We start from the raw sequence: 26,203 nt of genomic DNA, 5'->3' as shown, positions 1-26,203 counted from the left end.
CAAGCAATGGTCCAGAATTGTTGTACAGAGGTAAGATTCGAGGAGTGAAGGCGAAAAATGTCAGAATTCTCAGTATAATTCCAGTCACGTGTCTGGAGAACATGAAACTTGTAGGATGATCACGGTGTATCCTTTTGTTCCGCGTCTGTCTGGTTAGAAGATTGGCGGGTGCGTGAAATCCGTTGTTTAAGGACGGACGTAATTTAATTTTTTTCACCGTGGCTCGGTCAAGGAAACGTAATACAAGGAACGAAGGCGAGGGGCTAATGAAATTTCGCCCACCGTGATGCTCTTGTTGCTGAGGGAAGGACGAGAATTACGAGACCGTCCGAGTATCGTTTACGAGTCTCCCATTTCTTGTTAAGATATTTAGACATAATACGCTGGTCTCGTTCTGCTTTTTTAAAGTAATCGTATATTCGCAATTTAGTGGAATAAAATAAATTATAGTGATGTGTAAAAACATCTCGAAAGTCTTTCTTTGGAATCGTAGTGGTCACATTCTTTTAACTCTTACTGCATCAGTAGAATTCATCTCAAATATTTTTGAAAGGACATTAACATACTTGAAAGATTATAAATACGTTCCTCAGTCGTCCCTATTTTTCCCAATTTCAAAAGACTGTTCAGTACGAAGCTTATACTCGTTGACGAAACTAAGAAATTTATCTTTGTCCCATCTTCCTCCAAGATTTCTCGTTACATGGTCTCTCAGCCTCCGCGCTTTATGAGCCTTTCTGTTTCGCCTTATTAACGGAACTTGATGACGTTTTGTCACACGAGAGCAGTAACACGAGTCTTGATAGTATATCTTACGAAAAAAGAGATTACAAAACTTGAGGAAACTTGAAGAGTTCAAGAAGTTCGTGGAAATCGACGATACGAGTAAATTAGAGAGACTTGAAAAATTCGAAAAAGCTGGAATTGCAAGAAATAGTAGAAATTTGAAAAGTTCAAGAAGTTGGAGAAGTTCTATATGGCAGAGACTATACACTTTTTTCGAGTTTCATGGGCTGTGTTGGCTCAATTCAGCTTCTTTTCATCCAGCTTGGAGAACTCGCGGGGATTATCGTGTTGTGCGGCTTCAGGGGTACAATTTCAACGAAATTCCCTGCGACCCCGCGGCCAACGATCGTCCAGCTCATCGGAGATAATCCGGAAAAAACGGAAACCATGCGGAAATTCGGGATCGTTGCCCAGATTTCAAGTACGGAGTATGGATAGAAACGGAAAATTGTCTGTAACGAAGCCCATCAGCGATGAAACGAGCGCACGCGTCCTGGAAAATGGCAGGGACCTTCTTATCACCGGATATCGGCTAGAGCGAAATCGATTTCGCGCCCACGATGCGACGCGCAACAAGTGTTCACAAGGGCGAAAAGCAGAGGAAGGGAAAAATGGCGAGGGAGAAAAGAGAGAGACGTTAGAGGGACTCGCAAAGCACGGCTTCGACGGGTTTTGTTCCATATGCCACTGCCTGAATTTCGATAATTTTCCGACAGACTTCTAGAATCGTGATGGCATTACAATCCGAGTGGCAAGTTTGAAGGAACATGAATAGTGTCGCTACGAGACCAACGTGAGAATATTCCCTAACAATGGTTCTCTGGGGTGTCCTAGTTCTGCATTTATAACCCTTTAAATCATCGTATGATTAAAATCCACAAGAATTGGTAGACCTTGCAATAATGCAAATCTATATTATCCTGGCCAACATAGAACACTGGTTTACATCAATTTTCTTTAATCTTCAAAACCTTCAATATCCCGGCTAAAAGTAATTAGATCAGTTACCATTATCTTCGGCGAAAGATAACGAGACAAGTTTCCAACAAATTAACTGAAAATGTCTACAAGCCTCATCCAGCCCTTCTATCATCAGAATCCACCCCAATGGCGAAACAATGGACGCATTTGCCGAACACGGGGCGGATAGTAGGTAACTCGATCCCTACACACTGTTCGCCCTCCACACTCTTGTAGGTACACTCGAAGAGGGTGGTCGTCGTAGGCGACGACAGGCGGCGAAGGGCTCGACCCTGGTACCACGCCACGGGGATATCAATCGATGTCACGTAAAGTGTGTGCGCTTGTAAATTAATTGGCCACCTGTGGATGGAGGGGTGACACGACGTGGCCTCCGTTTTCCTTGTCCGTGGCGAAGATCGGATTCTAATCGGATTAGTCGACACCGTTGTCGCGATGTTCACGACGATCTGCCGGGGATCCACGCGCTGACGCGATAAACGACGGAAAAAGCTTTGAAGGGGGAAGAAACAGAGGACCGGAAGCTTTACCAACGACGATTTGCATTCGCTGCGGGGTGCTCGTTACGGGGTCTCGAACCTATCTCGGACGATATCGTGTTTATCTAGCACGTGCTTCGCAGACGCGCACGTGCTGCAACGGAAGCTTTGATTTCAATATCGAGATATAGAGGCTCGGATAGAGATTCGAGAGATTCCTCGAAATGAATATCGGGACTCGTTCCGTATGCAACAGAAGGGATACGAGCAGGTGGGTGGAACGAACCTTTGTGGCCTCTTAAGGGGTGCTCGTTATGGAGTGGCTGGATTATCGAGATTGCCTTGTCGAACATTCAACGGGACGACACGTACAACGCGATATTGACGATAGAAATTTAGCTGGATTTGAAACAAAGATATTTCTTACGATATTGGTTCTACAGTGGTACTTTCTATCGTTTTTCGCGGAACAAATAAGCACGCTGAGAACCACGCACGAGATTTAAAGTATCAACCACGCAGCTTAGAGAGGCAAGTAGAATAGGTCACGCTTTAAGGGGACAGGAGTAGAATAAGGACAGAACTATCCATCGCAAGTATCGATTCCTACATCGTTTGTCCCTAATTTACTAAAACCTTTCCCTGGAAGAACACAAAAAGAAGCTACGTAACGAGCAAGAGGAGAGACAAGCAAAAAAGAATCCACTACTGGGATAACACTAAACTGGGTTTCTCATCGGCCGTCCTCCCCTCCTGGCTGAATCATTTCCAACCCTTGCCACGTTCGTTATCGATCACAAAAGTCAGGAACGTCGAGCTCGATGGAGCCGAATGAATGCGTTAGTCTCTATCGCGGGATCTCTTAGGAAACGTTTCCATTCAGCCAGTACCGTGTAAACTCCCCGGTTGCTCCGTTCCTCGTCGTTGATACCCAAAGTTTCGAGGCGACCTGGTGTACATCGAATAATTTTGCAACGGTTAACAACCCAGCCGACGTGGTTGTGCCGGTGGGCGCGATATCAGGTGCGCAGCCACGGTGCTGTGGGAAAACGTTTGCCCCTTGCGCGTTTACACCTACCACAGTGTAGCGCGCGCTACACTGTTCATTTAATGCATGCAGGGGGAGAACGTGCATTCGAATATATCCCGCTAATGGTCCGCATCGTGGACAGTGTACGTTCCATTATGCTACCCTTCTCAACCGTAGGGCCCGCTCTTTCTTTCCCACCCACTGTCTATATCTCTCTCTCTCCCTCTTTTCACCCGTTCTCGGTGCTCATTCCCTCCGCTCCATTCTCTTTGTTTGTCTCGCGTTCCGTCCTGCTTTGACTCTTCTCTGTTGCTGCTGCTCTGCTCCCACCATCTCTCCCGCTTTTACCGCCATCGCAATTTTCTCTGGCGGATGACGACAACGGGAACAAGGGCAACCGGGAACGCGCGCGTCTTCGACGCGAGCTGCCCTTTTCGCCAGCGACGACTCGGTCGACGCACAAAAGGCACCCCGCGCGGCTCTTTAGCGGAGAAAGTATTGCGGATTCGGCTCGTGTGTGCGCGCCCTGTGCATTCTCGGTCGACCTGTTTCAGTTGCCTCTTTTTTTTCAGATGAATATTGCTGAAGAATAATCGGACGTAAAAGGGTAGGGTCGTGAGAGTGGAAGGGTTGATAGAGAGAGGGTAGTACGACTGTGTGTTACGTATATTTCGACGCTCGTCAGGCTTCACGCGTTACTCTTCTGGTTCAAATAGTTCTCGACGTAACGTGAATTAATCGAGGAAGTATAGAGACGATACGATGAAATTCTTTTAGGATTATAACGATCAAAAGCTTGCACAAAACCAACGAATCCATACCTGCTAGGATTTATTTAAATCTCTCCAGGAAATTCAACTAATCACACGCTCAATCCCGTATGTAAACATCCCTAAAAAGATCCGCGTAATCAGAGAACTCATTTATCCCGTAAAACGGCAGGAGAACGCGCGCACGTTTCTAAAAGTGTTCTCCGCGGAACGTTGAATCGGAACTGGTACGAGCGGACTAAAAAATTCATTCGGTCCATCAAAGCCGGGGGCACGAAACGGTCACCGATACGCGTTGCTCGCATCCGCCTTCCTAAATCAAGCTATCCTAATTTCTGGAAAGTGGATGCTGGCTAAATTACACCGTCGGTTAATCTCAACCCGTTTCGTATGCGTCCGAGCATCTCGCCGGCTGTTGCTCTCTTCTCCTCTGCGCCTCTGCCCAACTAGCCAATTAGCGTTGTCTGCGGAAAGAAGTTTCCGCGCCTCTGTCTCTTTTTTTCGAGCTGCACAACTTGCAAATTTTCGGTGAAAACCGTCTGTGCGTTTGTCAACGGTCGACTTGTTAGCAACGGTCACCAGCGAAATAGCATTGAAGTTTGAGGGAAGAGAAAAGGGCAAACCGATCGAATCAATTGATCATCGAATAACTCTTATTCCATTCCGAACTATCGACCTCGATCCAAAATCCAGCTACGTCAAGTCTACTTTCGCATTAAAGATTCTTCGTCAGAATCGACGGCAATCAAGTGGGGTTGCAATCGTTTACGCATTCCATCGACCTATTTACCGAACGATCGCAACCATCCACGGCGACACAATCTCCAGCTTCGTTACCTAGTTATCGAATCCTCCGCGGTGTACTGCGATCGCAACCACTAAACAATTTAGGGATCGAGCCGTGGAACATCGTATCCTGGCGATTCCACGGCTGCTGTCAATGACGTACATCGAATATGGGACCGTGCATGCATCCCCGATGTTTGCGTTGCCGCAATTATTGTCCAGCCATGCCGGGTCGTGTGTACATACCGTTGGAAAACTGGGAACCTCCCAATGGAAATTGACTGGAGGAGTTCTCTCATACCTAGCCCATTGGGATCTGGTCGGGGAGTGTGGAGTTGAGAAAGGGAGCCCGCTGCCTTTGGGACGTCTGTTTGGGACAGCAAGTTTTGAACGGTACGTATATAGTGGCAACGTGAAGTGGACCATAGAATGGTCAGAAGAGTGGCTTCGTCCCGCATACGTAAGTTTAGCGAAGATTTATAGCGCTCGCGGGAACGCTGGTCGTGGGAAAGATAAGGCTTCGAGTAGGAGGAACCGGCTACGAGGAAGAAAGCTTCGCAGACACGCGGATTACCCGGCTTATTTACAAGGGATGCTCGCAATGGAGAGATCGTCGTCCTATCCATTTATCTATTTCCTTCAAAATAATCGTGAAGCGCTATTTGTGCGAGAATTGCCAGCAATAAGTTCCGTGCGTTACCCCCTAATCAGACGATTACAAATTACCATAGAAACAAACAGGAACGAGGATTATCGGATCGGACGATTTAATTGATTCAAAACACAGCACGGCGTTAACGTGCATACAGATTGCGACGGCCACGCGTAATCTGTCCAGACCCATCCATTCCAATTCCGATTCCAACGTGTTACCATTCAATTTCGTATCCGACGCTTACAGGAAGACTAGTTTGAAAATCAGCCGCGCCTTAGCTTAAGGACTACCTATTGGTACCAATACTGCACCTGGTGTTAAAACAGATGCGAGATAGACCATCGAATACAAGTGTGCGAGAAGTCTTTAAAAGATTGGAAAAAAATTGATACGCGAACGAAAGGCTGAACTAAAGTATTTCAGGTAACAAAAGCAATTTGGACTATTCCCTATGGCAAATGTGGCCCCTCTGATTAACACAAATTGGCTCAATTATACGGGTTAGTTGGGGGAACACGAAATTGCCTGCTATTAACGGAAGCGCGAGGTTGGGTAGAAACACGATATATACGTATGATGAGAACCGTAGTATCGAATGTAGCTGAAAAGAATTTTCAAATCGTTGTATAAAGGCGTGTTTCTTCACTTTTCAAGAATTTTCTGTTCAGTGCATGATCCTTTATTTTCACTTAGGACGTGTCAATTTAAAGCGTGTTACATACTTCACCCTTTATTTAATATCGCATAATAACGCCACTCCACGTAGGATCCAAAAATCCGGGGGTCTGTTCGTCTGTAACCACAGCGGTGTTACCAGTAACACGTACGTTCTCTGTGGCTTTTTATACACTGGACACTGTGAATATTATAATTATATTAACGAATGAAGGGTATGTGAATTACGTGTACATACCTGATATAATTTGGGGTCTTTGTGGGGGATATTATACAAAGCAAAAATGTGAATAACAGGCATTAACACGTATAGAACTTTGTTCGCTGATTCGCACAACCTATTACTCCTTTTGTCCCACCCAGCCCCTTCGAGGAACAGTCCATACACGTATACTCCCTCCTAATTACACGGAATAAAATGTATACATAGTTATTTGTTAAATTCGTTAAATAGATGCACATACTTGAGGTGGAGTTTTAATTTCTTCAGCCGTGTAGCGCAAAACTTCGTTATGCAATGTCACATTATCTAGAGCCCAACCTTTGTGAGCTCTTGTTACTTCTTGCCTCATTGCAGTCAAGAATCCTGTACAAATAAAATTGAATTCTTCTCTAATTTAATTAATATGCATGCGTACATGTAAACTATTGCATGCCTTGGGGATTGAAAAATCCAGTCATCCAAAATTTTGCTGGTCTGCCAGTGTACAGCCAGGTGGAAAATTGTTTGTTTCTGTCTAACAATTCAGTGAACCAAAAACCAAGGGAAGAGGATTCCCATGATTTTGCTTTCCATATTTTTGGCACTCTGGCATCGTATATATTATCAAGAGCATCTTTTAATTCCTGAATATATTTGCAACTATATACAGTGAATCTTTATCGTTTAACTAATAATTTGTAGAAAGGATTACCTCGCTCATAATAATAACACCTTCTATGGCAAGCAGAAGATCTTTCAGAATAATGTTCACTAATTTAATAACAACTTGTATTCTATCTATTTCTTGTTTCAAAAAGATATTCATTGGTGCTGTGGCACCCAATATGTGCAATCTATGGAATAACAGTTATCAATTAATTAATGAAAATCGTTTGATGTCTGTAATAAGGGCCATTTGCTTTGGCACCATATTTGAGAAATGTTCAGAAAATGGAGTTGATCATTAGCCTCGGGATAACTCGTATGTACTACTTTATATACCTCTGCTTTACTTCAAATGGATCATAACTTGGTGGCAATTTATTCAACATATCTTGTGCTTGTCTCGATACAATTATTTCTCTAGATTCACCACCAACTGCACCTGCCTCCTTTGGTTGCACAGACATTATAGTATCTAAAACAACTTGCGTGGTACGGCCTTGATATCTGATAACATTACACAGTCTTCTCAGTAACTTGTAATGCAAAATGCTGTAACTAAATAGGTAAATCTCTTACGTAATGTTTGCATTAGGATGCAAACCGTAAACTTGTGGTGGATCTATAGTGCTCATCCCATCTATCTCTTTCAAGTAATCCGTAACTTGTTTGTGAACCAGAATGGAGTATCCTTTATAGAACACAAAGTCATCTGAGAAAATTGCATCCGAGAACCACAATTTGGCAAATGTGTTCAGCAATCTTTTGTCGTAATCATCAGTGACACGCCCCCCATATTGTACTTCTCCTATCATGTATCTGAAAATTATGGAGCTCGAATTTATTTGCCACAAAATCTGTCTAGCAAGAACGAAGAAGCTTCCTTTCATCACCTCACAGTATGCCAATTTATTCCCAGTTTTATATCGAAATCGTTCAGATGATTGTTAATGAACATGCAAGATGCCAACCAGTCTGACATATTAAATTCGTACGGTATATTCCAACCTAAGGGTCCAAATTTTCTTCTTTCTTGAACTACGCTATGTAAAAATGAAACAGCGTATATAATTGGTATATATTGCGGGGCATCGCATTGGTCTAACATTTCTTGATTCATCCCGCTGTACGTGGAGAGCAAACCCGCTCTGATTCCTAAAAAGAATAAGTTGAAACATTTTAATTTCAAAGCTTTCGGGTGCGTTCTCTCCTCTTTTTACCTTGCGGCGGTTCATAGGTGTATTTTATGGACATCTGCAACAGGGATATTGGAAAATCCTTGTGCGGTTCTGTGGTGATCCATACGCGAAAATCAGGATGCGGTTCTTCCATCTCCAAAATGAAATTTACCAATTCTGTCATATACTCCAAACCCAGGTGACAATTCTGGCACAATGCCCAAAACCCCTGCGCGTTTAAAATGTTAATTCTCTCTTTCTCCCATATCCATGGAGTTAATTTCATTAAAGATTTTAAAGAAAACAAACTTCAGTTTTTGCACTTTGAAGCAATCTTCGTGCATGGACTTCTTGCCCTTGCCCCATAGAAATACTTCTGCATATGATCTCCATCCTCTTAGCAAGTTGTTCTATGCTGGGGGTGGGATCGGATCCCATACTCAAGAAGCATATCATTGGGGTGTCTGGTCTCGATTCACTGTGCATTACATCCAAAAGAGTAATTACAGGTTCTGAATATCGCTCCCCCAGTGAACTGGATATGTATTTTCGTGATTGCGACAACGTTCTGTCTATACACCAAGCTCTATAAATTTATCAGGCGTGTTACATGCAAGCTCAGCCTCTCGAAAGGGTGAATTTCTTAATGCGGTATGATCAGAGCAACCTAATTAGCAATAAACGACGGAAAGTGTCCAAGTTGTTATATCCATCTGGTAACGCTTCTTCCTCCGGAGCTGGTTTGTCAAACCAATGCTTCCACTGTTTTTCAAAAGCCAGTACTTGAGGGACGATATACTGAAATTGCGTTAAAGCAGAAAGTGCGATCAAATTCAGCCAGGTGACGTCGGTAATCCATTTGAAAGGTTTTGGTGCAACGGTGTTTAGGTCTAAGGCTGCACCGCCTTTAATAAAGTACTGAAACTCGGCATGAGAAATAGCTTCGCGTTGTAGATCAATTTTTAGTGTCATTAATAAGATGAACATGTATTTATGAATCTCGTAGAGACCTCTCGCCTTGTATTTGAAGATTTCGTACGTGAGATATTCGATAATAAAGTTGATCCTTCTCTGATTAACTGGACTTTTCTCGGATCTGAAATGAAACAACATTTTACGTATTAAATTTTGTATTCTAGTCATTTAGCAATTAAAATACGCGTGTTATAACAACACACCTTTCCATGGAAATATCGAAACGTTCTAAGAATTGTACAAGCGAGGTCTGGTACATGCAATTGACCAGAGACATGTCGCAAATTAAGAAGTACAAAACGCTGCCACGGGTTGCGACTGGACGAAACTCTTCGCGAGCTGTGTCGATTCTTAATTCTGTATCCTTTGCGATACTTAGCTTTTCATTTATCTCGGCTGCTGTTTGCTTCGTAACATTCAGCACTGTCATTAGCTCCACGTCTTCTATTAAAGGTCCCTGAAAATGAAGGAAGGAAATGCAGTCTTTTAAATTTAACGAACGAATCGAAATAACATACGTACCTCCACAGTGGTCAATTTGTGGAGAAGATTAGCCTCTAGTTCTTTGATTTTCCTATTGTTTGCTGTCACATCTGCTATCAATTGCGTTTTCTCTGTTTCTAGTTCCTTCTTCTCTGTTAAAATAACTCTTCCCAATAACTGATCTTCTAATCCTAATATAGAAATTGATTAATCTGAGTTGAACGTTCGTGAATGGTAGCAAATTCATAATAAAAGTTACCCTTTATAGTGACGGTGAAATCGATTATTGAAGTACGAGCAAATATTTCCGGAGTGTATGATGGATTAGGTAACTTTGTAGTGATGTAAAGTCTAAAATCTTTATGAATGTCCACTTCTTTGTCGCCTAATTTTACCTGTTAAAAGTATTGATAGATTATCTCTAAAAACGATATAAATTAGAATATAATAAAATAGAATCCACCTTCAAGGAAGTCCCTATTTTTATAAAATTCTTTTCCAACAAATTATCCAAAACGGGATCCAATTCCTCCGCCACATCCTCGATCAGCAATGGTCGACCCAACGATACACAATCTTCCAAGTGATTTCTAAAATATTTGTGCGTCAGTAGCGTGGGCTAAAATCAAACACATCAATATCCATCAATGTACATTGTTTTAACATAGCATGAAGGAGAAAAGCTTTTACCTGCAACTGGAACTCTGCTTCTTTCTTTTTAATCCATGCTTTACCTTGCAACTGTGGATCGATCAGAAGAGGATACCTAGTTGCTTGCGTTACTATAATTCCATTCTGAATGGACAAATCATCCGTTGGCAGACCTTGCAGACTCCATTCTCCAATCTTTGGGAGAACAATTTCGCGATCAAACGAAATACCACCACTGATCAATTTCGCCAAGCATTCTACTCACTGTGGCAGTGTCAGTCAAGGTAGCCGTGATATTAATCACAAGTGAAATTGGAATCTTCCGATTTTGAACGAAATCAACCCACTGCCTCTGTAATAGACTCCTAAATTCTTGATTGAAGGGCCCGCAGTAGCACAAGAAACCCATTAAAATCAGTATATCTCCAACTAGGCGATCTGTTTCCGATTTGAACGTGGCTAGTTGCTCCGTCCATCTAATTCGTTCGCCAGATAGACCTTCGATCATCGCCGTGGCGGTGTCTGTTTTTGCTTGGCAAATTTCGGCTAGATCAACTATTTTTTGACGCTCTTCCATCACTGCATCGAATTCCTTTTGGACGACTTTCAAGTCATCGTCTTTTGCTCTCAGAAGACCCTCAGCTTCCATCAAGTTTTGATTCGCCCTTTCATATTTGCTTTCTTGTACAGCTAAATTCGCCTACGAGTTTCAAAAATTCTTTGTACATATGGGAATGTTTGATAAAATTGTATCACATTCTCTGCTGGATTGAATGCACAGTACTTTAAGAGGAAGAACATCTTTATTTATTCCGTAAAATGTGACCATCGAGATGGTCCACTGAATGAGACCAGCGACGTTCCCGCAAGCTTGCTTTGCAGCTTCGTACGTGTACAAATGGTAACTCAAGTAGGGTTGCATTAAGTCGACTGTTTCAGCATTGATGTTGTCCTTTGGGAAATTTTGCAGATTGTATAGGAATCTAGTATCAGCCATTACCTACAATTAGAATAAAACAGTTAAAGAACTTTGATTTATTTTACCTTTAGAGCACTTAAATCACCTTTAGAGCTTCAGACCATGAGGGGACTAAAAATTGTCGCTCGTAATCAGGTTTAACTGGTTCCAATTTTCTTCCAAACAAGATTAACACGCAGTCCATGATAAGGGTAATTAAATACGGTGGCTTCCCTAACTTCCTTACAGTGGCAATGTCAGCAGCTTTTATAGTCTAAAATATTTCATAAAGTGTAGTGGATTATTGCAAAATAACGCTTAAAACTTGTAATAAAAATATATTGCACCTGCAAAGCTGCTTCCGCTGCTAGTAAAGCAGGCTCAGCAGCTTTTAATTTTTGTTCCGCCACCGCTTTTTCTTTCGCGATCACTTTCAAGATAGCTTCTGCCTCGTCCTTGGAAACCTGCACCTGCGCTTTTACCGTCTCTGCCTCTCTCTTCTTTTCATTTACGGTAACTAAAATCTAAAAGTAATGGTGGAATAGAGTGAAGATGACACTGTATAGATATATTTGCCGAGGAAGCTATAAAATTGCGGTTATTGATACGAAAGACACGAACAGCTTCCACTTGGATGTTCTTCTCCGCAATTTCCTGCTGATTCATTTCCAGGACCTTTCGCAGCTCGTCCACTTGAGCAGCGGCGTCGACTAATTTACTCAAACCACTGCTCATACGATACGCGAGAGTATTAATGTTATCCAAACGTTGCTTGTAAAGCACTTTGTATCCGCTCAAAAATGTGAGGAACGATTTTGGCGTGACGTACACCTGCCTTCGGAATCTGTTCCAGAGAAGAAATGTCTCTGTCGCGAAAATAAATCATAATCGATCGTTTTTAAAATATACCTATCGAAGTATTTCACGCAAGTATCGTTCACTTCGTCGTGCACGTCACCCATAATTTCCACGAGGTGCAGCTTCACTTCTGGCGTGCATATCACTTTGTAGTTCTTCATGAAATGATCACTAACTTCGTACAAAGCATCCCTTGGCCATCTCCAGAACCAGTTTATCGTGCAGCCAGATATAAGGCCAGGGAACTTCAATGCCCGAGACCTGAACTTCTCGCCTACCTGTAATTTACATACCATAATGCTCATAGAATATATATATCATTTTAATATCGCTGTACAACAATGTTATACGAATTTAATGCTAAATCTAATTTCAGTGCAAACTATATAAGCTACTCACTGGTGAAAAACACAAAACCACATGCAACTGATTCTTGGCACGTGATAAAAAGTACTGATAAAGATTATCAGGAGTAGGTGGTCGTCTTGGTTCTTCACTCTTCATCAATGGTGTCACTGTTGATAGAATATCATCGAGTTCGTCGGCTGGAAAGAGATTTGCAACCTCTCCAACACTCAGTATATTATTAATATACTCGAGGAAAGCTTCTTCCTTGATTTCATTATCGGTGAATATAAATGTCTGTCCTTTGCTTCCTGTGCCAGCTGCGCGATACACTTTTCTCAGATCCTCCATTAAACTACCAACATTATAACTCCTGGAAAGAATAAAACGGTAAAATGGGACAATAGAAATTATTCGATTAGTCTATGAATATCATTGATTACTTACCTGGATAACGTTATTTGGAAAAAGCTGAAGCCCGCAATAAAAGAAGCCAAACGTGTTAGACTTTGTTTGCCTGATCCTCCAACGCCTACAAGCATTGCGTTACTCCTTGGAACACCAAGGATCCTTGATATTCGAATTAAGTGTACGAGGGCATCGTGAAAGAATACTAAATCAAGATGCATGCCTCGAATGTACTCGTTGAACTGTTCCATGTTTTGTCGAACTTTTGCGATCACAATTTCGTAGCTATAAGAATAAATAAATATAATATGCATTATTGTTTGTGACTATTAATTAATCACTTCAAATTAAAGCTAATGTTTCAGACAGGATTATAATATGAACCTTGGGATTTCCTCGTAAATTTTTGGTGCCTCAATTACAAAGTCTTCCGGTTCGTCTCCAGTTGGTTCCGGTGGTTCACGTAGAAAGTCCACAAAATAGGTTTCCACGGGTATATAGAAGCTAAAATCGGGGCCTAGAATCAATTCAGCTGTCCGTCTTAAATTGTTTTTGAACCACATGGTATCCTCGTTATTGGTAAATCTAATAATCGTAGAAAAACGTGATTACGCTTATACGTTTAATAAATTATCAACTTATTCGTAGACATATTTAATAACCAACCGATCCGCAATAACACGAGTACATTCGTGCTCCCAAAGTTTCAATAATCTGCTTATAGAGTCGCACTCAGCTCTCTCAATTCTGAGGATACCTTCCCAAATTCGAGACAAATCTCTCAAATTGAAAACATAATGAAACTTAGCGGGTGTTGGCAACATTTTAATCTTGGTCTGTTGCCATATAACTCGTGTCAGTGGTATCAATTTTGGCAGGAAGTTCACGATATTCTCATCGAATCTGCTGTTGCAGAAATATCCTTGCCCAATGCTTTCTAAACAGGTTTTTCAATTTCAAAATGATCAGTTTCAACTCAAGGGTGAGATTAGTTTTTAACTTATATTTTTACATTCAACCAAAATATCGGAGAAAATTCGGAGATATAATTTATTATAAACTCAATTTATCGTTACGCTCTTACTGAAAATCCTGTCCATAGATTTATTTGACGGCAGTGTGCAATTAAAAATATTGAATTGCCTCTTCAACCTCGGTGGAATATCGTTCCTACCGCCACCAGGATGAATCATAGCGGCCAGCAACTGTATGTCCTGTACGTAACAGAAATCGCCAGGCTTATCCAGGGAATAAAATCCTTTATATTCCATCAGCTGACGGACGATCTCGTTTGTAATTTGGTCCCCCCATTCGTTTATCTCCGGCATATTTATGTCGTCGATGAAAATGGTCATTTTCCGGCCACCAGGTGGCCCATAAGTGGTCCCGACTCTTTTCTCCACATAGCTCTCGAACACCCGCTGGGAAATGTATTCTGCCGTTCGCATGAGCTCATTAACACTAATCCTGTTGTTTGCAGTTAATTACCTGGACCATATTGGGGGTGGACGCCGATGAAAAACTGAACGACTTGTACAAGTGTTCTTCAGGATCGTATTGAGACATGTAGCCTTTGATCATGACCGTTTTTGCGGTTCCTTGCTCTCCTACCGTTTAAATGGCGTAATAGAAATTTTTCATGCAGAATAATTAGTAAAAAAAAATTGAAAAAGTAAAGTTTCGTGCCTATTAGTAATACTGCTTTTCCTTGTCTCGCAATGACATCGATTAAGAACAGTGTCCTAGTGTTATCTACGTTAGGAACTAAAATGGTGTAGTAGCTCAGGATTTCATCAGAGGGATAGATAAACTCTAAGACTCTTTCAGACCAGTGCATCCAGTGTCCATCGTCAGCTACCAAATATTCAAAAATAGTTTCATCCTCCTGAAACAATAATTATTTCGCACATCACATCGTCATTTTCCAATTGTACGATCTAGTTTATATTATTACTTTGCATTTGGGCCAATTACACTTTGATTCGTGGCTAAGTAAAAACTCCTCCAACGCGTTACGCTCCTCCAATTCCAGCACTGCTCCCAAGCTCCACATCAGTGAGAAAAGGAATATCTTTTCGACGTGATGATCCGTAAGTGTCTCTGAATACCGCATATTTCAATTAAAGTCATTTTCTGTACAATATATTGCAGGCAGGTGTACGAGAACCACTCACTAGCCAAATTCTTGTTTGGACTAAGTAAACCTTCCAACAAGTCGATGCACTGTCTTATGTAAATGGCTTCCAAAAGTTTCATTTTCACCGGAAGCTTCGTCTGAACGAAAGTGTGTGCGTCGTTGTATATTTTATTGAACAAATTGTTCAACAGTTCCACATGGGTAGATGGTTGCCTCTTGAACCACCCCTTAATGTTAGAAAAGAACAAATGTTCAAGTGTTTTCCGCAGAAAGTTGGCCAATCAAACGAACAATTATTCAAATATTGTTATCACCTGCAGAATGGGATACCATTTCAATACAGAAGCGCTTATAAACACCATTCCCATACGGGATATCGTGGCGGGCGATGCGTTGTCAACATTATCCGGCTCGAAGACTAATTTCGTGTTCGGTGCCATAATTATACGATCGCCATTCGCCAATGTTAAAGTCTTATTGTCATCTAACACTGAGTTTAAGTTCTCGATCCATACAGCATCCACAGGACCATCCAAGACCATCCATAAATTTTCTGTTTTCTTCGTCTTCGTAGACCTTCTCCATATAATCGAGAAAATCCCGTCTGTCCAGTCGTTTGTCGCCACGTCTAACTTACCAAACATTTGGGACGCAGTTATGGCCTAAAGAGATTGATAATTGTATAGACTGATTATCTATCGATTAATTAAATACAGTAGGTTTGAAAGAGGACAATAACCTTTGGGTTCATTCGGATTTCCTTGTGCGGCATGCCCATTTCTGTTAGAGCTTTCATGAGGGCCCACATGCATTGAGTTTTCCCGGATCCTGTTGGTCCAAGCACCATCAGACCGTGTCGTACCAAAGAAGTTTCGTATAGCTACACATACGATCGTTGTCTCGATTATTCTTAATCAATATAATGAAAGTTTTATGATTATAATAATCTAAGTACTATACTTGAACTGTCTTCAAGTTCCACTCTGGATGGTTCATTATACCAAGCGCATCAGTAGCGTTAGCGATCGCCTTTTGAAGGTCTTTGTATGTTTGAATTCTGAGCTTGATTCCTGGGAACATGTCTTCGATAAGTGACATGAACAACGGCTCGTCTTCGTCCACTAATTTCGACAGGTTCATGTCCCTGGAACATCGCGATAAGAAGTTTTATATTTAATATTTGATTCTCCACCAACTCCGCAAAACATTCTGAACTTATTTCACCTTAAAACTCTCATTAAAGTAGTTTCTTCAGAGTCAGTAGGATTTGCTCGTTTCTGCGCGCCAAGAGTTCTCAAGCAGGACAATATATTTCTCAAACCGAAGTCGTAATGGACTTGTTTGCTCAACTGCTCCTCGCATAATTTATACAAAGTGAAAAACTTACGGGATAATAAGACGTTTTCTTTGAAACCGCAGGCTGCTAATTTTACGCGCATAATTATCTGAATAAATGGATAATTTTGGATGGGATGAAGATATTACATTTAATATAAAAATAATGATCCTTTTTTAGAGTAATACTTGTCTATCGGGGACCATCATGGCAACGCTTCTGAATTGAATTTTCAAATTCTCTGGCAACTCTTGACGGCCAGCGTAGCCAGGATTCATAGTAATAAAGATACCAAACTCAAAGTTCAACGTGTACAATTCACCATCGCTAAATCACATATTTTTGAATGTTATGGCGTGAAAAACGTCAGGTACATGATCGTTCGAGATCTAATTGCTTTTCGTTACCTAAAAATAAAACTTGTCCTCCTCTCCTTCCTCGTATTGAGTACAATCGCTATTTGCTGAGCGGCGACCGACAGAACCGGCAAATCAATGCGATTAAACTCGTCGAAGCAACCCCAGGTTCCGGACATGGCTAATCCCTTAAATATTCTGCCCAGACCGCGGAAATCCATTTGGTCGGAGCAATTAAACACCACCACGTATTTTCCAAGGGCTTTCCCCATATCCTTTGTGGTTTCTGTTTTGCCGGTGCCGGCTGGTCCCGCGGGTGCGCCCCCAAAATTCATCCCTAATCGTAAAAACCTAGTTAAATACTCTATACAAAATATGATCTATCGACAGAACTGTAGAATCAGCGTCCATGAATCTCTCTGTTGAAAAGAAGTGGTTACGTTAATATTACCTACAGCTTGAGCTAACGTTATGTAACATCTATCGGTTAGGGGAGTAATGGCAAGACGATCAGTGCAGCCTAGAAACTCGTTTTGATAGATAAAATCTATATCCGTGATTTTTATAGGGATGTCCTCCGTCTCCGCGTTGTAATAAAATCTACACTGCTTCAGCCATTCGAAATCGTTCACGTTGCGAACTCTGAGACGACACAGCTCATCGAATATGTCCCTAAAACAGTTGTAAAAGCGCAAAAATACTCTTCGTCTCGTTTCTTTGGTAAGTGGACCAAAATATTAGACCAAAATGTCGTACCTCTGATGCACATGGATAGTGATTAGAGCCTCGTATTTCGCCCTTGCGTACTTCGACAAGTCCTTAACGGTCACTTCAATGAGGCTGTTCAGTAACTCGAGGAACCACTGATTCGTTCGTCTCATTACGGTTCTGTCTCGTCTCGCTGTATTCAAGGCAATTTCTGAGTCGCGTGTCCATAAAACTTGCAAAGCTAACAGACCCACCTATTACGGTGAAAAAAAGAACTTTCAATCAATGCGTGTTCCATCGTTCTATCGAGAAGATAATTCTTAGTTAATGATTCACTTGTAAAATCGAGTCGTCTATCAATTGTATGATGTCGAAGTCTTCGTTGGCGAACGTTTGCAACCCCTGCGAGATTACGCTGCCCATCGAAAATTGATGAACCGACAACAAAGTGTTCAGCCAATTTTCTACGCCTCCTGTGCATACCACATCCTTTTCCAATAAAACTCTTTCACCCTCCCGCGAATACATAGCAACAATCTTCTCGTACTCTTTCTCGTGAAACTCTAACTGCAAATAGAACCGTCTAATTGGAAATTGCAACGAAAGAACACACCTTGAGAGAGAGGCGGTAGTAATGTAATTTCGTTCGTCCTGTTACTTTTCCCACATTATCAAAGAAACCGTCCAGATATTTCTGAATAGTGTGGCAATCAGCTGCGCGGCCAAGTATTTCCAACAACGTCGGGTCTGATATAAAGCAGAACCTCGGGAATATGCTTCGTTTCGTCTCCAAGTACCTATACAAGCATTCAATTGGTTACAGTGATTCTAGTAATTAGTGTTACTCTGTAATATTCTTCAGAAGTTGGTCCAAAGTATATCCGAATCAACTGTTTTTGGTACCCGCTAAGAGATTTCTGACACGATTCCAATTGTTCCAGTAAATGTGGCAAAAATTGGCCCATCGTCTCATCCCCTGTGCACGTTTCCACCGCGTTCAGCCGTTCACGAGCTCTGTACATAATCTTCACCCACGCTTTGTCGATGTTCTACGCGATTCAAATGTAAATACAAAACGAAATGAATTCGAAATAAACCTCGCGCTCGCGGTTTTCCGTTTATAATTGAATTATCTTCTTTTACGTTGAAACGTTTCGCTTCTGCTGGAAGTTGTTTCGATATATCGCCGCCAATAAATACAGCTTCCAAATAGGCCCATAAATTTTGAACGGTCAACCACTTTGCTAGGATTTCGGAGGTATTACTGAGTTTGCTTTGCCACAGTTGAATCTCTTTTTTGAAGGGCACGTTGTATCTGAATCGAGATATTCATAAATTACTTATTCGTCGATATCAAAGGAATTGAATACATAGGTGAATATGATTTTTAATACCTGTTCGCTAGAAGTGAACTAATGACCATCAGACTATCCTCGAGCTGGGATATTATTTCATTCGTTTCCGTACCTTTTAACAGCAATTCTCCTCTTTGCTTGAAACTGGAGAATTGTAAATCCACCGTGGCCCATTCTGCTATTATTTGTTTCAGTTTACTTTCTATGTCTTGCTCTTTCACAGCGCTGATGCATATATCCTATAAAGGAATAAAATAAAGTGTAACAGCTTTGTTGGTAATGGATTAATTCGCATACATTTTAATTAAAATTGTACCTCGACTTCATCCTTGTACTTCAACAAAGGTGCTTGCATTACGTTCGCTAGTGTAAAAGTCTCTGACTCGACGTCGAAAAGATATTTGCACAGCTTGGACATTCTCTCCCAATGCCTTGGTTGCATAGCTTTATTAGCCATCAGCTCCAGCAATGGGCAAGTCTCGTTAAAATCGTCGATCTTCTTTTTCAAGTCTATATAGGCTGGCCAGTCCCGCATGGCTTTCGGTAATCGTCGACATCTAACGAAAAATGGAACATGAATTTCCGTATAATCTGAATTTCAAAAAAGGGAAGAAGCGACGTGGATTCACCTGTTCTGGAAATCGCCCAATTCGGTCACTATAGACTCGATATCGATTTCAGCCCAGGGTATATCGTAGTAGCTATCGATCGTTCGTATCACTTGCAAATACAAAGAGTATAGCTTTTGTAGCAAATTAATTTCCCTCTTTCGTTTATGAAGAGCTGGGTACTCGGTTATCTCAATACCGAACAAGCTTTCACCGCTGCTATAAGTCTCGTACTTCTCCCACAAGTCTTCCAAGCGAGCTTGGAAAAGTATAAGTCTACAGGAATATAAATAATTAAATCAATTCAGTCAGCTGATGATTGAAAATAAGAATAATAGTATCGTTCACTGATAATACCGATCACTAGCTTCTTTAGCCGGTATTCCCTCAACCATTGGTCCATTCAGCTCGAAATCGAGATCAAAAACAATCACATCCTGCTTGAACACTGCAACCCCATCCGTCAGCTCCTTTTTCAATGGCTCTTGCATCTCGCAGATTTTTGCTTGAACTTGTTTCGCCTTGTAATACCCAAAAATTCATTATTCAATTTTTTTTGCATTCGATCATATAAAAAATAATGGTTTTTCTTAGGTGTTACCATATTTAACATGTTTGTAAAATTGTATCTCAAACTGTCCACTATGTTCTGTTCTTCTTTCGAGACAGAGATGTGGAATTTCCCCATTAGCGTATAGGTTTCCTCTATCAGGATCAATTCTATGTCCAGCGATATAAAATCGTCCCGTATCTCGCCTAGGCATTTCATCGCTATCCTCACGTCCTCTAAATCATTTATATCCCTAGCTAGAACCTTGTTCTTCTCGTTTATATAGTCTGTAATCCTTTTTAATTTCTCTTTATAAGTCGTGGATAACATTTGACCCAATAGCACCTTCCACATTCGCGCCTCGACTAAAAGCGCTAACTTCAATTTATCTAAAGACGGGATTAAATAAATTTAATAGCAAAACGATAATATTCAGAGCGAAGTAAGAGTCACAGCTGCGAGATAAATCATTTTATTACCCATGCAAATTTCTATTGGGCCGACTATGTGTTTTTGGGGCAAAATTTGAATTTCTTCCACTAGTTTATCATACTCTATGAACTTCTCTTTAATCTCTTGGGTAATGGGCTCAGAGTCGACGAATTTCTGGATGATATTACTTCTTTCTTCGGACCATATGTACGCGTACCTCAAATACATCTACTCGAATGGACAATGCCAATTATGTAGCAGGTGTTTAGACTATCCTTGCGCAGATATCCCTTGATTAACACATTAACAATTTAATCGAGAGATCTCTGCATGTTTAAAAATGACGAAAAGAAGAAGTAAAAGTACATTAGCAATCTCCATGATGTCCTCCTTTATGGCAACAATTGCACCTTGCAGACTCATTATACTACGGACTATCTCTTTATGTTCAGATATAATCTGGTAATAATTTTTTTCTACGCAAAGAATAGTCATTAATGTATATCATAGGTAAAAAAATCTCCATGGCCATTATTTATTTCTAATTAGAGAAAAAACGGACTTTCGTTATTTTCATTAATTCCCAAATGATGATGACGGTGCCCCCATGCGATAACTTTCTTATGGTTCTCCAGAATGCTGTTCAGCAGTTTCCCAAAATAATATTGCAACTCTTCTATCGGTGGTACTATCGCGATATTTGGTATTTGCAAAACGAACGTTGTTAACAAAATTGGAGCCATCTTCTTGTCCTCGTTATCATCCTCTGGCAGATGACTATAGTTACGTAAAGTAAAAAGATTACTCGATAACATATTTCATTCTGTCAGAAAATTATATATGAACTTGGATGAACCTCGGAACAGTAACATGCTTCCTTAATAATTCAAAGGAATTCTTGGTGCATTTCACTAGGGCTTCTATAAGTTTATTATGGAAGTATGCAAATAATTCCATACAATCGTTGTGCACTTTATTTATTTGAACTTTTCGTGTTCTTTCAATGGGTGCAAACCCTGTTCAATCATTCAAGATGTATAGATTGTTAGAATTCAAAGAATGATAGCCGTATAAAACACGTGATTAATCAAATTTCCACCTGGCTCGTATTTCCCCTTGGTCAGTTTCGTCTGTGAAATATGTTTGAATATTTTATCCGGGTCCAACCAGTTATACTTAATATCTTGGACAGACTCATCGATCACGAAATCCATGAACTTATTAAGAATCGTTATAACAGCTTTCTCAGCCGCTAATGACTTTATTTCAAGATCAGCAGCTATAGTAAGCCCATAGGCGATATTATCTTCTAAAAGTTGAACGGGACTCTTTGGGTAATCATCCAGTTTCAACAATACAGCTTCCGAGATGGACTCGAAAACCTCGTCCACTCTTGCCTCCTTCATATCTTTTATCTCCTTGACAAAAATTTGCATAGACGTGATGGCCTTCCTAATTTCCGCGCAAATCTCAGAAACGTTCAAAGACGTCCATGTGACCACTGCCAAGCAAGGTTGAAACGCGATCTCGAGATTGACCAGAACAATTTTTATCAGATTCAAGAACAGAGTTGGTATCGTTCGCCTAGAGCACGAAACATCTATAAAATTGTTCCCAATTTCCACCAAGTATAGAGAAATGCATACGTACCTCAGTGTATTATTTTCTTCCACCAGTTGTTTCACATTCTCGTACGACGAGAAAATTTTATCCTTGCAAAACGCTATGATCTGTATAAAGTCTGGTACTTCCAGGCCAAACCTGGCCATGTACTCTGACTCGCGTATCACTTCGATTATGTACGAGTCGAAGTTCAGGTGATACTTATTCGTCTCTGGATGTCTCACTATCAAAGGTGATGCTAACGCCAATCGAACCTTTCATTTGGAATATTATTTTATATAATTTATGCCAGATTTTCGCGTGCATAGATCTACTTACGATCTCTGAAGAGTCGAACCATGCCTTATGATATATCAGTTCGTAGTGTATGAAGACGCTGATCAAGGCATTGTAAATTTTAATGCACTTCTGCATGTGATCGTGGCTGATCACTCGTTTGCATTGTTTATACACTTCCATTGGATCTTCGATACGTCTGTAAAGCTGACGGATCCATAAAATTCGGCCAGCAATGGGGGGAACGTTTCGCGGTAGCGGTGGATCCGATCTATCCTCGTTGTATCTGTCTCGTACATCTTCGATCTCTTTTTGAAACAATGATATCAGCTCCAAATATTTTCTGTCGATTCGCAGATGTTTGAACTTCAGTTTCTGAAATCTGAACACGGATCGAAGGTATGAATCGGTATAATTACCCGCGGTTTGCTAATAGGATTATACCTTGCTACCACTCTCAACGCCTCCGTTATATTCGGTGCTTCCGACACGCATTTGTAGAAGAAATTTCTCAATTCCACTTCCGTTTCTGCCACACACTTTTTAAACTTTTCATAATCTGCATCGAAGTATGGTTTCCTGTGGTTCAACGGATCGTAATCTTGCGATGCGATATCATTAAAGAAGCCTGAGAATTTATTTGCGAATAGATCTATCCCCTGTATCGCGGAACTGTAGAGAATTAAGTATGTCAAAGCTGTTTGAAAAACGTCCCTAATCTGAAACATATTTCAACGGATTTATAGTAATTCTTCCCGTGGACGATGAAGCCTGAGAGAAGTAATTACTGACTTTTATTATTCTCGACTTGAAGGTATTAAATTTTCCAAAGACGTACATCTCGGATACTTCAAAAGATCTTTCATCGAAAGATTCTCTTACTTGCTTACACATATCATTATAATATTCGTAATACTGTTCGCATAATTTAATGCAATCCTGTAAAGAAGAAAACTCTTTGCTAAGCAGATTCCTTTTAAAAATTACTGAATATTTGCCTTTATTTTGGATATCATAACAGATTTAGACTCGTTCCAAATGTTTATTCTTCCATCCTCTGTCAAGTATGCTTTACATGCCAAAATCATTTGATTCGTCATCTAAAATCAGTTCTTAAATTACGGAGAATCATCAAGTATATTACACATCTATTGCCTCATCTTCAATTACAGAATTTTAGAGTACTGCTCAGTTAAATATAGAAATTCCTTAATTTTCATTGAGTCGAAAGAGTACGATAAATTATATCTCGCGCTTTAGAGGTAAGAGAGAGAAAGATATATAAAAAAGCTATAGGAAAGAGTGAGACAGATGTTACCTACCTTGCTTATGAACCCGTGGCGCCATCTCTGTGAAAAGTGCTCAAACTGCTCGCACAGCGTTATCGATGGCGAAGTGAACTACTGAGAACTACTAGCGCCATCTCTTGGAAGAACGCTGAAACTAGGTCGGTAATTAGTTTCACTACTTTCCTCAGAGATGGCGCTAGTAGTTTTCAGCAGTTCACTTCGCTGTCGATAATGCTGAGCGACCAGTTTGAGCACTTTTCACAGAGATGGCGCCACGGGTTCTTCAACAGGTGGGTAACGTCTGTCTCACTCTTTCTTATAGTTTTCATATATATCTTTCTCTCTCTTACCTCTAAAGCGCGAGATACAATTTATCTTACTCTTTCGAATCAATGAAAATTAAGGAATTACTTTAAGATTCTGTAATTAAGATGAAAGAGAGAGCAGCAGAGAGAAGGAAAGGGAAACGGAGGTCAGGAAGGCAATAGATGTGTAATATATATGGTGATTCACTGCTCGTGTGACGAATTTTTACAGCTGATACTAGACTTCAAAAGCAACAAAAAAGGTAACGTAAACCTAGGTCAAAAACAAAAATCACAATTTTCTCTACCATTTTTGCAAATTGGACTCAGGTTTTTATGAGCTTTCTTGTTGCTTTTAAGATGTAGTATCAGCTGTAAAATTTTGTCACACGAGTAGTGAATCAACCTGTATATGTGATGATGTTCACAATCTTTTATATATTTTTGCAATAATACTTTAACAAACACTGCTGTGACCATTCTTCTGGTATTGAAGAATCGTGAAGTGGCGTATATCATTCGTATAACATACATGAGCGGAGGCAAATATTCTCCCATTTTCGTTGGATCAAGTCTATACAAAGGCTGAGTAAATTTTTCCAGTGCATATAAATATTTCACGTTATCTTGCGCAAGAATTTGTATTGTTTTAACACGCTCCTCCAGTATAGCCCATTTCTGCACTTAAAGGTATAGAATTCTTTTCAAATTAATTTGCAGTTAATATCAAAAAGAGTATTTTGTACCATACGTGCCTTCATACGTTTCGATCTTACGGTTGTCAAAAGGTTTAAATACTTCTGAGTGACTGGAGATTGAATATGTTCAATGATAGACGAGAACCGTGCTAGTAGTCTTCTCCAATAGCTCAGTTCTGCATTTGGTCCCATCACCTCGGTCTCTCTACGCAATTGTTGGCTTTGTACAATGGCCTGTATATTTGAGCAAGTATTATTTTCAAATGAATCACAATAAAACACAGTCTGCATGAACTTTACCCGTTCCATACTTTTCATCCACAATTTGACATTATTTTCTACAGCTTGGATAGCCTCTGGACTACTAAGACTCGTTTTAATACTTTCTGGTGACGATAGGTACTTATCATACACTTCCCAATTGGTGTGAAATTTTACTGTGTTTTCTAAGTCTATTGTAGTCACTGGAAATGATGCAAGGAAAATATAGGTAGTTGGAATTGTATGTATTTGAAAATGATTTCATCTTACTGCTTAGAAATTCGCAGAAGTCTCTAAAATCGCAAATAAAATTGTTTTTGACTTTTTCACCAGTTTCAGATTTTGATAATTCACCCCATATGGTATTAGCAGTTATTGCCGGCAGGTTTAATCTTAAAATTAAATCTGATATCGCTGCTAGTGTATTTTGAGACGCAGGATCAACTTCTGCGTACGCGTAATATGTCTCCTACACAAATTTCAATTTGAAAGTATATTGGAATGGAAAGAATACAGCTGTGCCGAGGACATACTTCGAGAAGATGTTTAGTTTCAAAGTCAATATCCGATTTTAGTCTATAAACTATAACAAATTTGCCAGAAAGCTGTTCAGTCAAGCCATCGGTAACGCAGCAACGTATCATTTGTATTTCACGTTCATACTGTGGACTCCAGCGTCCTGACTCTAGTTTCATACATATCCTTTTACATATTAATTATATCCAACATAAAAAATAATTAATACAGAGGAGGAATGATTTGCAATACCAAATGGTGGTGGTTCCATTAATTGGTAATGTATGAGAATTGCACGCTTCCCATCTTTGAGAAAGAAACTATCGAAAACATTAATATATTCGTCTTTATCGACAACTCCTTCCTCCAAGAGATCAGGATCTACATTTAAAATAAAAGCAACGACTTCCAAAACTTGTCTATGAGTTGCTCGTAGTAATGTTTGTCTGGCGATTCGATTTTCTTTAAATTTCACCTGTAAATAATTGTTATCGATGGGAGGGGACTTCGTAACGATTTATACGTTTTACATACGAGTCGGTCCTTCAAGCTTTCTGTAGTTAGTCCTTCTAAACCGACTCTTCTTTTTAATAATTCAGCAATGCGACGGTCGATCGCAGGTTTTGTATAATCTCGATTTGCGAAATATGCAGTTACGTGTGCCATTATTTTAAAATGCGACAATGAACTTGCATCTTGTGTGACACAAAGTGAACATCAGAAAATGTATAAAAATTTAAAAGATGAAGAGCAACGATCCTTACAGGGTGTATTATAAAAGATCTGCATCTATGAAAGAATTAAATGAAATCACAGATTTCGATTGAGGAATCAGCATTAAAACTGGGAACATTCTTTATTTTTTTTATT

The 26,203-nt window shown here is 40.3% G+C and overlaps 1 protein-coding gene across 1 annotated transcript; it reads right to left on the bottom strand.

The window, feature by feature from the left end:
* Nucleotides 1-6,217: 6,217 nt before the first annotated feature.
* Nucleotides 6,218-25,999, bottom strand: Kl-3 (dynein heavy chain 8, axonemal kl-3). Its single transcript, XM_076902949.1, has 65 exons — nt 25,868-25,999; nt 25,586-25,808; nt 25,351-25,502; nt 25,088-25,286; nt 24,857-25,020; nt 24,614-24,790; nt 24,315-24,536; nt 23,263-23,364; nt 23,057-23,203; nt 22,709-22,983; nt 22,307-22,646; nt 22,016-22,242; nt 21,465-21,949; nt 21,212-21,381; nt 20,928-21,111; nt 20,732-20,841; nt 20,413-20,593; nt 19,985-20,322; nt 19,741-19,904; nt 19,405-19,659; nt 19,092-19,332; nt 18,815-19,014; nt 18,564-18,735; nt 18,324-18,469; nt 18,079-18,217; nt 17,757-17,987; nt 17,469-17,674; nt 17,164-17,384; nt 16,764-17,049; nt 16,545-16,683; nt 16,245-16,465; nt 15,981-16,164; nt 15,760-15,900; nt 15,335-15,682; nt 15,062-15,247; nt 14,838-14,981; nt 14,570-14,768; nt 14,372-14,490; nt 13,968-14,304; nt 13,550-13,820; nt 13,268-13,468; nt 12,923-13,168; nt 12,530-12,848; nt 12,182-12,408; nt 11,894-12,116; nt 11,620-11,796; nt 11,379-11,546; nt 11,099-11,314; nt 10,580-11,014; nt 10,354-10,509; nt 10,127-10,282; nt 9,923-10,058; nt 9,703-9,854; nt 9,384-9,637; nt 8,873-9,301; nt 8,515-8,791; nt 8,248-8,434; nt 7,921-8,182; nt 7,607-7,846; nt 7,367-7,534; nt 7,077-7,218; nt 6,819-7,008; nt 6,627-6,748; nt 6,401-6,562; nt 6,218-6,343 (listed from the first exon to the last, which is right to left on the bottom strand). The coding sequence occupies exons 1-65, from the start codon at nt 25,997-25,999 to the stop codon at nt 6,218-6,220; spliced, it is 13,749 nt and encodes a 4,582-aa protein (XP_076759064.1).
* Between the last annotated feature and the right edge of the window lie 204 nt (nt 26,000-26,203).

The sequence above is a fragment of the Xylocopa sonorina genome, chromosome 10, assembly GCF_050948175.1.
Source record: "Xylocopa sonorina isolate GNS202 chromosome 10, iyXylSono1_principal, whole genome shotgun sequence".
Taxonomy (NCBI): domain Eukaryota; kingdom Metazoa; phylum Arthropoda; class Insecta; order Hymenoptera; family Apidae; genus Xylocopa; species Xylocopa sonorina.
This window is presented reverse-complemented; position numbering and strand designations above follow the sequence as displayed.